At 35.9% G+C, this 13,910-nt stretch overlaps 2 protein-coding genes across 3 annotated transcripts in view; both read right to left on the bottom strand.

Annotated features, from left to right (window-relative positions):
* Positions 1-13,910, bottom strand: part of LOC111059055 (discoidin domain-containing receptor 2) — a 454,362-nt gene that overhangs the window by 61,453 nt on the left and 378,999 nt on the right. Inside the window, exons 7-8 of the mRNA XM_039431495.1 lie at positions 8,684-8,814; positions 1,059-1,119 (exon numbers count right to left, since the gene is read on the bottom strand). Coding sequence (XP_039287429.1) covers positions 1,059-1,119; positions 8,684-8,814 — 192 coding nt within the window. The remainder of the gene's footprint in view (positions 1-1,058; positions 1,120-8,683; positions 8,815-13,910) is intronic.
* On the bottom strand, positions 40-2,154 carry LOC120352062. Of its 2 annotated transcripts, XM_039431554.1 has the most exons (3): positions 1,965-2,154; positions 905-1,119; positions 40-435 (listed from the first exon to the last, which is right to left on the bottom strand). In XM_039431554.1, the coding sequence occupies exons 2-3, from the start codon at positions 1,101-1,103 to the stop codon at positions 365-367; spliced, it is 270 nt and encodes an 89-aa protein (XP_039287488.1). In that variant the 5' UTR covers positions 1,104-1,119; positions 1,965-2,154; the 3' UTR covers positions 40-364. The 2 variants fall into 2 exon arrangements, with proteins under 2 accessions (XP_039287488.1, XP_039287487.1); XM_039431553.1 differs by lacking the exon at positions 1,965-2,154 and having other exon boundaries at positions 905-1,311.

The raw sequence follows: 13,910 nt of genomic DNA, 5'->3' as shown, positions 1-13,910 counted from the left end.
GCGCTATAACAATTTCTATTGGATTCCTTACCAATTATTTTGTATATCACAACACTTTCACGTTTATTCACTGCACACTTTCGTTGCGCTATTTTTCCGCAAACTATGGCAGGAAACGACCAGGTCAATCCAAGTCTGTCGGATACCGAGGACCTCTCACCCGATTGTTCGCCGCCATCCGCATCCGCCACCGCATCCGCCGATTTCCATCCCAATGTACTGGATGATTTATCTTCGACACAGGTGGAGGAGAGCTGCATCCTAGTGGAAGATCCGTCGGCAGCCCAAGAGCCGGAGGACGAAACATCGGGAGAGCATACGGACGACGACGCCCCAGAAACAGGAACCCCCATCTCTCGTACTGTCACTCGGATAAAAAACCAGAAGATAACCGTTCGCCATACGCCCACTCCCGCACTGGATATGGACGCCCTCCTGAAAGCAATAGCCAAGATGAATGAACAAACAAAGGAAGAATTAAAAGAAGACAACAAACAAATAAAAGAAGCATCGAAGAAAACAAATGAAGCAATAAACAATCTAAATGAAAAAAGCGAACAAATAAAGGAAGACAACAAACAAACGAAGGAAGCAATAAACAATCTAAATAAGGAAATCCAAAAAGTAAAGAAGGTAAATGAACAGGGTTTGGAGAAATTGAGTCAGCGGATGGATGGAGCATTCCGTGACACAGATAAAACCATCAAAAAATTAGCTGAGTGTCTAGATAAATCAATTTTAGAAACAAATAACCGATTGGATAGGATATCTGAAGATATGCATATGGGAAAAATCAGCGTCGAAGTCAGCATTAAGAAACATATACATGTGGAGAAGGATACAATAAAGGTGGTTAAAGTCAAACGAGCAAGCGAACATACACATGTATGGAAAACCAACCCACCGAGAATGTCAGGACTGGAGTCGCGCCGCACCCCGCCGAACGCCGAGAGGAACCAGTCGACATCATCCGCCAGGCCGAGGACGACATCCATCAGGTAGAGGGACAGCCCGTACCACCGCGCGCCGAACACCAGGAATCCAAGGACATTGCCCACCAAGTTGAAGAGCATCCCGGACCGCCGACCGCACATATCTCCCATCCACCGAGGACAGCACCTGCAACACATCAAATCAGTATCCATCAAAAACAATCAGAAAACAACATTAGAACAATTAAAATCCGCATGAAGTCAAGACTACACACAAGCAGAAAAACAATTCAAGAAAGAAGAAGAATATCTAGAAGAACCTACAACCACCGCCCTCATGTAAGACTAAAATTGGATATTAAATTTCTCCCCGCCATGCAAAAAGGAAAATGGTCTCAAGAAGAATCTATCTACATCGCCGTCATATAAAGCTGAATCCTACCTCAAATCTTACACCAAATGCAAGAAAAAGGAAGACAGTATTAAGAAGGACCTACAACCACCGCAGTCACGTCCGGTTAAAATCCAGTAGACTGTACACCGGCATGCAAAAAAGGAAAATATCATTTGGAAAGACACACAGACACCACCGGCATGTAAGGTTTAAGGATATCAAACTGCATGTTACCGGCCAACAAAGAGGAAACGAGTTTGTAAGAATCGATCTACACCACCGGCACATTCGTTTTAAACCAAGTTTTAATAAAACGGATAGTTGCAAATTGGAATGAAAACTTGAAACAAATACTGAAATCAAATTTAGATGGGGGCTTAAGGAATAATTTTTGAATTAATTTGGAAGCTACGTTGTGAATACATAAATCATCAAACTTGTCATAATCACAGCCTACCCACCGAATCATATCTTTGCAGACTAGCATCTTTCTACTGCAGCCTAATCAACATAACCTAAACTTCGCCGCATCTCAGCTAATAAGGAAACATTATAAATCCACATCGAATGAAGAAATTATTATCAACTCTAATAACAGAAGAAAATAAAACTACAAAACAACTCTAAAAATTACCAACCTAATCAAGCCATCCGCCTCATGTCACAGTCATCACAGGAAAAATCGCCTAGTACAATCCGCACAACTGGAAAACAAAAACAAAAATTGTATTATCCACAGAAAATAATTATAAATTATAAATCAGATGAAGTTAGTAGTGAATAGGAAGAAAGAAAATAAACAAAGTTTATTTGAAAAAATGTGTAAATCTAACCTTGAAATACAGAATCGATAGAAAAAATCTATTCAGAACCAAAGCCTGTTCGATAATTTTCTTCGTCCCACCAACCAATGTGTACGAAATCCTAGAGTCAATGTTAATAGAATCAAGCAATATCGTTATTCAATTATTAATGTAACATATTATTTAATGTGAAATCATAAGCAAAAACGCAACCAAAAATATATATTTATGTTAATTTGCACGAAATACGCATGTTCTGTGTTATATGAATGTATCTCTAAAAAACTCCAAAGAAAATGAAATTCTTACCTTCAAATGTGAAATTTATTACTGTTGCATCAAAAGATCATGAATTGAAATTCAAATTGATAAATATAATCTTAAGGACTTAATATTTGTAACCAACATTGATAAAAATCAAGAAAGCCATTTCAAGTGTAACCCTGTTTGTACGCAACGTACTAAGCGCAAATAAGAAATGCTCGAGTCAAACGGTAGACGATTGTCAAGTCACCGAAGTAAAATCACACTCTCACCCAATTTATGTAAAAGCCAAACCAAAGAGTCGAAACCTGTAATAACTATGAAAAAATGATGAAAGTCTATATTTGTTGCAAATACTATTCAAATCTTAAGAAGTAATATGTGAAATCTTGTATATTTGTATAGTTATGGGTCTGCTCATAAGCCACCCGTGAATGGAAGTTGTGGAGTTGTTTTAATGAAGGATCCAAAGAGACCTCATTAATTATTGTATTTCGATTGTATCCAATGGAAGGAACAATCAATTATTTATTTTCTCGTAGCCAAAAGTGCACGATATATTGTTTTTAGTGTTAAGTGTTGAGTTTTCGTAGAAGTAAGGAGATGAAATAGTGTATTCATCACAATATCGGATTTTTCAAATAGTCATTGTTTCGACTCGTCTCCCAATTACCTATTTAAAATATCCTGGGGGCTTTTGTGTGATGAATTTTTCAAATAGATCTCATGAGAAGAGAGAAAAATTGTGATTACCTTTTAAAATGAAAGAATTTGCTAAAGGAATAGTTAGCGACCGAGCGATAAAGCTTACTTATCAATAACTGTATATTAGATAAGAGTACCGTTCTGTACTGAATATTTTTCTAGGAAAATTATTCAATAAAATTATAATTATTTTGCGAATAAAGCACAAATTATTTATGAATCGCTCACTGATTTTGAGGTTACACTTGTTTACTATCGATCAGATGTTTTTAAAACAGTTCGAACGCAGCTGACTGATTCAAAGCATTGTCAAATATCATACCGTTCTCATGCAAGGTAAAATATCATTCCTAAAAATTATAAAACTATCAATAAAGGATCAAGAATTTCAAAATAAAAAATAAAATGTATGTATTATTGTTGAAATTATTTATTATTTAAGAAATTATATTATACGTCAGGTCTTATTGTAACTAAATAGGTCATAGCATGAAATTATATTATTGATAAAATGGCAGAAATTAATTATAACAATCTCAAACCTAATAAAAATTGTACAAGAATATTAATTTATTAATAATTTAATTCAACTGAACCACATGGTAATTAAATCTCTTTGGCAGGTCTAAGCCAATCACAGTGCATAGAAATAGCACCAAGACGGTGATCGTTTGAAAGCAACACATGTTAATCTATTATCAGACACCAACCCTGCCTTATCAGTTACACTAGCACATGTACATTGTATGAGAGGAACTATGTCTAGAAGATTAAGCAGTTTTAAGAATTACATAAATTAAATTATTATTGTAATTAAAGGAATTGTATTCTACTACTTGCCACTGACGTCATGTTTACGTCACAAGCGTTCTACCAATGGCAAATTTTTATGCAAATTATTACATTGAGATTCCGAGAAGCAAGGTCTAGCCTAAAAGCTTAGAGAAAAGAGCACTTCCCTTTTGAAATCCTTACCGTGTAGATCTCTTTTTATAGTTACCAAAGACCTATTTGTGAAAACTTCTTGTTCGATTTTTAATGTTCTATTTGTGAGCCGATATTTTAGGCCAATCTATTTGTTATTTATAAATTTCTGTTTTCATCAATCGATAAATTTAAAAGCTTAAAGTAAACTATCCCTTAATTAATTCGGTGAAGGAGATATTTAAATTAAAATTCCCCACGTGCTGAAACCGAAGCCTGGATTGCCGCCGATCAAACGATTTTTGATCTAAAGAAGAAAACCACGACCGCCAAGGAATTCACGTGAGTTATAAGTTTTAAAAGGGGCCCCAATCTACGCTTCGAAAATATTTCAGTGCAGAAAAACATAATTTTTCTTCGTTAAATTATTGGCCACGCCGACAAGCGCTTTAGCATTTAAGAGCCTAGAATTTATTCATATTAATTTATAAGAATTTGTAGTTGATTAACTATCCTCCGCTGCCTGAACCACGACCCCGAACATTTTAAAAAATATTTCTATAATTCATTTTTTCACCATTTTTTCAAACTGTTAAATTTTATCAATTGTAAAATTCTGTTGAATCACGCATGGTATCATGCAAGCACAAGAAAATTTTTAACTATTCTATTAATGCTAAATTATTATCAACCTGTAAATCAAATTCTGAATCTGCACTGTATGATTACATATTTTATTATAATATATTTCAGTTTTGTTAATTCGCTTTCTGAGTTCGATTATTTCTTAAGCCTGTCAATTATTGTGTCTGATACGTTCTATATCATCAAGAACCGATCGAATACGATCATTGGAATAATTGAATCAAGCTGGATATTGGAACAGGTCTAAGTGGATGTAGCGAGTGGGGTCAGATCGAGATATTTATTCTTTGTCCTTACCTGCTCATATATCAGCTTTTATCTGTTACCTACCTCGACTTAGGAGCGAACACATCAATTGTACAGCAGTGGCAGCCATAGATCATATAAATTCCTACAATAGAGCTTAAAACCCGACAAGACTCTGTTCTCGAAGTATATTCTGAACGATATTTGGTTCAAATACCGTATTTTAATCCTTCAGAACTTATTAGAGACGCAGTCCCGTAAATTATCTACATCGGGATTTTTGCTCGACCTGTATGATTTTGTATGCTCATTCTTCACAGGTAATAATTTTAAGGTATCCGTATTCAGTGTTTAGCGATCGCTACACTACTTATAAAAATTTCATCATTATACAATTTGTCATTAGAAGAATCAAGGGTGAGCGAGCGTTTAGGCCTCCCGCGATTCCGACAATTGTATTGAGTCTTGTAGTGAGTCAATCAGTCTGGTGTTCACTCAGCGTCCTCACACGCCATTGCAAAATTTATAGCCACTACACCACTGACTCAGTGCAAGATTCACCCTACATGTGTGAAGCCGTTAAAAAACGCACCACATGATTGCCGGCCCAACGTGAGGCATTTAATACAGCATTACATCACCCTACGTGTGTTGTCCTATCCTGGAGGTGAGAGTGACTCCCCCAGGAAGAGCTTTACAATAGCTAAAACTATAGTGAGGTCCCCGTTATAATGGAAGTATTTGAATAAAATTGCTTTTGCTATCCTTGTCCATCATTCGACAAAGCAGATAGCACTATCCATCTCTATAAGGAGGTCCATGTTGTAATGGCAGTAGAAAAATATGGGAGAGCAACGTTGCCGATCCTCCGTCTTGTCAATGCCTTCTATAGCTGATACAGGTTTATTGATGTAATATCAACTGTTTATTCTCGTTTAAATCAATAAATTATATTTTATTGAGCAATAAATTTTATTTTTCAATAATTTCATAATGAATTTACATAATCAAGATGGAATATTTTGTTAATTAATTATCAACTCTACATTGTTGAAAGACGACCTGGCAACAGAGCAAAGCGAGAAAGAGATAGTGCTATCCGCTTTGTTGAATGATAGGCAAGGATAAAAAAAGCAATTTTATTCATATACTTCCATTATAAAACGTAGTTTTATATAATATACCAGCTAATACGTAGTTTGAATACTAATTTCGATCAGTTTATTTGCTGCCTCAATGAATTGAAAATTGATACTCACATTATAATATTAACTGAGACCTGGTTGACTGCAGATATGCCGTTCATTTTCAACATTCCTGGATATACGGCAATAAATAAGTACACTAAACAGAATAAATGTGATGGATTATGCATGTACATAAAAGATTGCATAAGATTCAATGAAGTTTCACTCGATATTACTGATGCCAATGTAGTTAGTGCTGACTTAAGAATTGATGATTTTGCTATAAGGGAAAATGAAAATTGTAATAACAACAGCATGAAGTTGTGGAAGTGCATAAACGAAGTTATAGGTAAGGCCAGTATCAAGGAAAGAGTACTGAACTTGATGCTCACTCCCTCAACAATTATTTCACAAATGTGGGTAAATTACAAGCTCAAACTATCAATATCCCTGATAATACTGGTGATCGATTTCCTGCAATACAGATCGATAACACGTTTTTTATGAGACCAACTTGCCCAGTTGAAGTTGAGGCAACTATTCTTGAATCTTAACAAAATAATCAACAAGAACCAATTCGGTTTCCAAATGGTAAAAGTACATCTGACGCTCTAATAAAATTCATCAATACTTTATCTGATAAAATAAACTCCAATAAAAAAACTATTGCGGTCTTCCTGGATATACGCAAAGCTTTTGATACAATACCTCATAATACTTTGTTCAATAAACTGGAGTCCTATGATTTCAGAGGAGTCTCGCTTAAATTGTTCAAAAGCTATTTGAGTAATAGAACCCAGTCCCTAACCATAAATGATCAATCTAGTGTAACTAACTTAACTTCTTATGGTCTTCCTCAAGGTACTGTACTTTCTCCCATCCTTTTCATACTCTATGTAAATGACTTTTTAATTTAAGACTTCTAAACTCAACTGTGATATCCTTTGCAGATGATACTGCAGCTATTTTTCACGGTAATTCATGGAACGAAGTTCATACCATAGCTGAAAATAATATGCTTTTAATAAGAAGTGGTTAGAGAAGAATACCTTAAGTTTAAATATTGAAAAAACTAATTACATAACTTTCTCTGCAAATAGAGTAGGACAGCCTAACGAGAATCAAGATTTGAGACTCCATTCTCAGTGCAATTTAAACTTGGGTAATTGTGATTGTCCCACCATTAAAAAGTCAATAATACTAAGTATTTGGGAATTATAATTGATGGAAACCTTAAATGGGATGTTCATATTAAATACATATGTAGAAAAATAGATATTTATCTTTTAAATTTTATCAAGTTAACAGATTCTTAATAAGAACCACCTGAAAATGATGTATCATGCTCTAGTCGAGTCAATTCTGCAGTATGGCATAGTTGTTTGGGGAGGCTGTTTTAACTGTCATATTGCTGAATTATTTGTAGCATAAAAGCTGATAATTGAAACTATATTAATCAAACCCAGGCTCTATCCAACGGATATGGTTTTTAGTGATTTTGAGGTCATGACTATACGTCAATTATACATAAAAACCGTAATTGAGTACTTAATAAAATATAGATCCGATTTTCCTCTCACAATAAACTCTACTCTTAATTATTATAATCTAAGGGCCACTGCTAACAAATATGTAATCTATAACACTGATATTGAATGTATAAGGAGGCAATTAATCTACATAGGTACTAAAATAATAAACCTCATTCCAAATCACTTTCTCATGGACAATAAGATCAGTGGAAAAATTAAACTGGATATAAAAAACTGGACATACAGTAATTTCTTTTTCCATTTAGATATATGACTCGAGATTTCTGCTCCAGCATTGTTTTTTCATCAGTTTTTTTCTTTTTTCAGTGGACTCGCTTACCTTTATTTTGAGTACCTATTCCTCTGTTTTCTTCCTTCCCCCCATTTCTTCCTTCCTTTTTTCCTCACTACTTCTCTTCTCTTCTTTGCCTGCCTATTACATGGAAACCATAGTTGGCTAGGTACCTTCCTCTCTTTTTTTCCTCTTCTCCAACACACCCAAACACTATAGAATGAATGAATAGAATGGACTTTATTTGCCATAAAAACAAATACAGACATACTGTTGGAAACACAATATTGATTGTAAATAAAACAATAATACAATAAAAATTTAAAACTAAATCATAATAATTATGGCAAATTTACTGAGCGCAAAGAAAATAAATTTTCCGTCCGCGCACAGGAGTAGCACTAAGCCCATTGTTTTTTATATTTGTAACATTTTATTGTGTTTTATTTGTTTCGTGAATCTTTGTAATTTTGTTTAGCCTTGTTTTGTGTGTTTTTAATAATAAATTGAAACATTGAAAAAAACATGAAACTCACTTTTGTATATTTAATAGACACTCACAAGTGTCTATTAATATCTTATCAGTATACATAGAACTGTATTCTTAATCTATTATTTTACTAATTTCAAATTATACTATAATTTTATTTTATGAATAGAAGAAAGTGGCCCTGAACTCATACATTTTAAGATAATATGATGATTATTATTCTATCACAGACATTGGAAAGTAATGAGAGTAATAATTATGATCTTTACCTGAACATCTCTCGCAAGGTAGTGATTGGTGTGCAGATGAACCATCGAGAACTCTCTGGCCGTGTCGAATTGGAAGAGGATTTCCAGTGGTCCATCCTGTGACTCGTTCAGCCAACCCAGCCATCGATTGCCTGCGAACACATAAGTGAATCGATTCATTCCTCAAGAATTTCAAGAATAAAACATAAGACACTTGAAAGGAAATCAAAGATTTTATCTATTTCTGGCTTTAAAGTCAACGTTTCATCTCAGTAGACATGTGAAAATTCATACAATCGTGGGCATCATCCAAAACAAGGTGCTATGTAGCCTCCAATCATGGATTTCGTACGACACATTCATATGGCATCATTCCTCACCTCGTAGCCAAGTCAGTAGGCTTGTTTTGAAATGTTCATTATTCTTCAATTGATATTTCAATCAGGAAATTATACTTTAATTACTCACATCCTTATGAGTGATGAGAAATATTGACGATAGGCCTTTTTCTGCTGAGGGTGATGCCCACATGAACTTAAGGCTTGTTCTTTGGTCGGTTGGATTGGTATTATTCATCTACTGACAAAAGAATTCGACGATGTCAAAATTGGTCAAATGCGTTCGATCAATATTATTCAATTGTTGACAAATGAATTCGTCGATGTCAAAATTGGTCAAATGCGTTCGAAGACCTATTATTCAACTGCTGATGAAAGGATTAGTCGATGTCTGAATTGGTCAAATGCGTTCGATCAATATTATTAAACTACTGATGGGAGAATTCGTCGATATCAAAATTGGTCAAATGCGTTCGATCAATATTATCTGCTGATATTCACCTGAGATGAAAGAACTCGTCGATGTTGAAGATTGGGTACTTTTTTCACGACCCTTGAAGTCAAGAAGCATGATTAATACTGAGTATCATTTGAAAAAATATGCCCAGTTTCACTACCTGAGATTTGAAAAATGATTCAATATTATGAGCATCTGCTTAAAACATGTCTACTTGGGAGAAAATGCTAGGAGATGGTGTTCATTCGAAGAAAAAGAGCATTGAAACAGTGAACAAACTGAATCACTCCCGGAAAAATCAGGAGAGCGAGTTTTCCAAAGTTTCAAAAATGCTACTACCGATTTTCAGCTGTTATGCTCTCAAAGTTCCATCTCCAGTAAAATTCAAACGCTACGAAGGTAGGCTGCAGATAAACTTTGAAAATCGGTAATGATTTTTCGGCGGAAAATATTTTTAAAGTTGCGATATTCATCCTTCAATTTCAAAAACTAATCCGTTAGAGTGCCTGTCTAACTGGAGGCTGCAAGTTCTCAAAATGTCGGGAGCAAGTTTTGAAAGTTGGCAAAGTATCTGGCTAAGTACATCTCGTCAGCCGCAAAATTTTTTAGCGGACGCAACAGACCATATAATCATCAGTTTGACATGCTACCTTAAACCGCATCATGAAACACTTTGTCGTCATGCTTCCTCCCCACCTTCCTCTTTATCACCCTTCTCTTCTTCTTCTTATTTTCTTCTTCTTCTTCTTCTTCTTCTTCTTCTTCTTCTTCTTCTTCTTCTTCTTCTTCTTCTTCCTCTTCTGCTATTACTAAGCGGAAAAATGGCTTAGTGTTGTTTGGAGCGCGACTGAGGAGAAGTGAACAGGATTGAATGACGAGGAATGCCAAGTGGCAACAAGAGCTTGACGTTGACTGCAAATTGAAGCAAGAGCAGAAGCTTTCTTCAGTTGACAGGCTCAAGGTGCCACCTACCACTTAGGACGCTGAGGTTTGTCCTTTGACCCAAATTCTGTGCCTCGTCTTACCTAATTTATCAACGGAATAGTAGTATTGACTAGAATTTTGTTGCTGTGCCTCAGTCATGATCAGAAACGGAGTTTTCCGGGTAATAATATAGTACTCAAATACCTTTCTTTGAAATGGTTCTATAGCAGTTCTATAATCTGGCCTTGTTAACTGTAAACAGTTTGGAAGACGAACAAATAATTAATATTCAGAGCCATTTTTCATGAAAAGGACAACAAGTCTGGATTCACAGTGCGGGTCTGGAACACATTCAATCTAATTCATGCCCGTGGATCTGTGATGAAACTTCTGAATGGAAAATTAAAATCTGTCATTCTATTAAAACATTTTCCTATTCGTAGATGTATGAGTTTCAGATGTTAACTTCTGAATGGATAATGAAAATCTCACATTCTTTTCGTATGAGTTCCAGATGTTAACTATTAAATTATCTGTTATTGGATGAGTTCCAATAAAATCACCAATTTTAGGGTAGGCTATATTGTTCCATATCTTATAAACTCTTGACATGTTTAGAGATTCATAGAACCAAGTTAACTTATGATAACATTCATTTAGATACGTTTTACTATTTCTGACGACACTACAGTCTAATTCTTAAATATTAGTTATTAAGAACTAGTACTCATATGTGGAGCGATTTCGGATTATTCAAAATCCATTTTCAACACTCGGATTTAAAAAAATCCGAAAGCGCTCTACACGTGAGTACTATTTTCTAATAACTAATATCCAAAATTAGACTGTAGTGTCATCGAAAATAGTTCAAAACGGATTATTAGTACTTGCAGTTCGTCATGGATAGTCAAATAGATGAGTATTTATTTAGAGTATGCGCTAGGATTCATAAAGGTCAATTTGGATTGTTCACTCCCAATGAATGCCTCACGTTACTAAGGTTGATCAATGATAAACTTTTTTGCTCATTGAATTGACTGATTCACAAGTATTCCAACTGAATTGACAGGAAAGACGAAACTTGAATTCACCCTCATAAACCAGAATCGACGCTCTATCTTCAACCCTTACATCACAGCCGAGTAGGCCGGATGCTGCATAATTTATCGCAAGACAACAGGAGAAAGTATCATTATTGTTTATCTTATAAATAAATTGGGAAGTATGGAATTGAATAGAGAATGGTGAACTGCGAGCAACTTAACCGGAACTGAAATTCCAAGCACGTTTCCCCTTCAAGCCAACATTGTATTCTATCCTCCTCCACTCCAATTTCTCGCCACAACATCTAACAAACCTCCCCCTCATCCTTCTACTCCACCTCCTTCTCCTCTTCCTCCTCTCCTCCTCCTCCTCCTCCTTCACCTCATTCTCCTCCTCCTCCTTCTCCCTCCTCCTCCTCCTCCTCCTCCTCCTCCTCCTCCTCCTCCTCCTCCTCCTCCTCCTTCTCTTTCTCCTTCTCTTTCTCCTTCTCTTCCTCCTCCACTTCCTCTCCTTCTTTCTCCTCCTTTTCCTCCTCCTACACCTCCTTCTCCTCCTCCTCCTCCTTCACCTCATTCTCCTCCTCCTCCTCCTCCTCCTCCTCCTCCTCCTTCACCTCATTCTCCTCCTCCTCCTCCTCCTCCTCCTCCTCCTCTCCTCCTTCTCCTCATAGTACGCATCTCATACCCCCTCCTCATCGATATTACAGATGTGCGAAACAATTTTTTGAAGTATCCCTGGCACGTTACAGTTCGCAAGTTATTTTTCGTCTCTCATCAGAACCGTCTTCCTCCAAACAGCAATCACTCTATCTCTCTTTTTATCCTTCTATTTTTTTCTCTCCTTTGAGGGTTGACTGTAAGAGAGGGCCGGCTGCGCCCTAACTCCGTCCTCCTAGGTGAAAAATAAAGGCAGGGATTCTATTCTTTCTCTCTCTAAATCTCTCACTCACTCACTCACTCTCTCTCTCTCTTTTCTACCATTGTCTCTCATCAGAATCGTCTTCCTTCAAACACCAATCACTCTTCATCTCTCTCTCTCTAACACATAGAACTTCAATGTTTGGTGCTTCGTTCCTTGCGATGTCCGTAAGGATAATGAATAAAATGGATGAAAATATTTAATATAACTCTATAATATAAACTTTATAAAGAACTACGATATGAAATTCAATTTTGATGTTTTTTCTCTTCTTAGTTATCAGCAAACAGTTTGATTTTTTTTAACCTTAAATTTTTTTTACAAAGTGAAGACTATATGAATACTTACATGAAATTATGAACTCTCGCTCAGAACATTTGAAAAAATCTTTTAAATTGCTTCTGTTATGACAATTTTATTTTTATGTGGTTGTTTAAGAAGTAGACTACTTGTATTGATGCTATGTAACTGTGTTGGCCTGGTTGGGTGGTAGAGGGAACCAAATGGTTTCAACCCTGCCAGGAGAGAAATAAAACAATCAATCAATCTCTCTCTCCATTAATAAATAAATCCTTGGTTTAATTAATTGAATTAACGTTTTGGTAGAGAGTTAGTGGGGAGGATATCTTTAATATTCTTTCCGAAGAATGGACATTGATATGTCGAAAGCTCCGCCAATTTATGTAGATGCATAACAATATAATTATCTATAGTTATTATATTACAAATTACTTTTTAATATCATATACAGTTCAATAATTATTTTCTTAGTCAATATTATGTAAATTCATCTATAATTTTGCTGTATTGTAAGCTATTGTATATAAGTGTATAAGCCACTATATTGTAATCTACATAAGTAAAGTAATCAATCAATCAAACAATCTCTTTCTCTCTCTTTTCCACCATCATACTCTTCCTCTATTTCTTCGCATATCTAACATCCCTTACTCTCTCAGGCTTTCCCACTCTGTTTACACATTTTTTTCATCCATCTCTCCCTACCTCCTCTCGCCCCCCAGCCTTTATCCCTTCACAAATTCTCAATAATTCAATCTTCTTCATTTCAAGTTCCTCCTCTTCTCCCTCCCTCTTCTATTCCCCTCTCTCTCACACTCATCCGTGCCCATCTTTTGTTCTCTACAAGCGTGCAGTCCTATTCCCAAGCAATCCTCGTTATATATTTATAAAAACACGTGCTAGCATATCGATGTTGATATTGAGGTCTTCCCGGTGTTTCGGAAAATGGATAAGAGAATTATTGGAAGAGAGAATGGAAGCGATAGACAAAAAAAGAGAGAGAAAGAGAGAGCGAGTGTGAGGGAGAGAGAGAATTATGCCTTCTCCTTCTTCTCTTCTCCCTCTCCCTTCACCTATTTCTCCTTATCCTACACGTCCTACTCCCACACCTCTTTCTTTTTACCTCCATTACTCCTCCTCCCCTATTCCCCCTTCTCCTCCTTTCCTCGTCATCCTCCCCCTCATCACCTTCTCCACCTCCTTCTCCTCCTCCTTCCATGCCTTCCCCTGTTCCTTTCACGCCTTTCCCTCTTTTTTCACCATCTTC

The sequence above is a fragment of the Nilaparvata lugens genome, chromosome 6 (genome assembly GCF_014356525.2).
Source record: "Nilaparvata lugens isolate BPH chromosome 6, ASM1435652v1, whole genome shotgun sequence".
Classification (NCBI taxonomy): domain Eukaryota; kingdom Metazoa; phylum Arthropoda; class Insecta; order Hemiptera; family Delphacidae; genus Nilaparvata; species Nilaparvata lugens.
The sequence above is the reverse complement of the archived record's forward strand: the minus strand, read 5'-3'. Positions and strand labels throughout refer to the sequence as shown.

What these genes read in the sequence shown, in the direction of transcription:
- LOC120352062 (XM_039431553.1), bottom strand. Translation starts at nt 1,145, where the DNA reads ATGGATACTGATTTGATGTGTTGCAGGTGCTGTCCTCGGTGGATGGGA. An exon ending in CTCCAGTCCTGACATTCTCG is followed by an intron (nt 436 to 904) that starts GTGGGTTGGTTT and finishes TATTGCTTTCAG; the next exon opens with GAGGGCGTCCATATCCAGTG.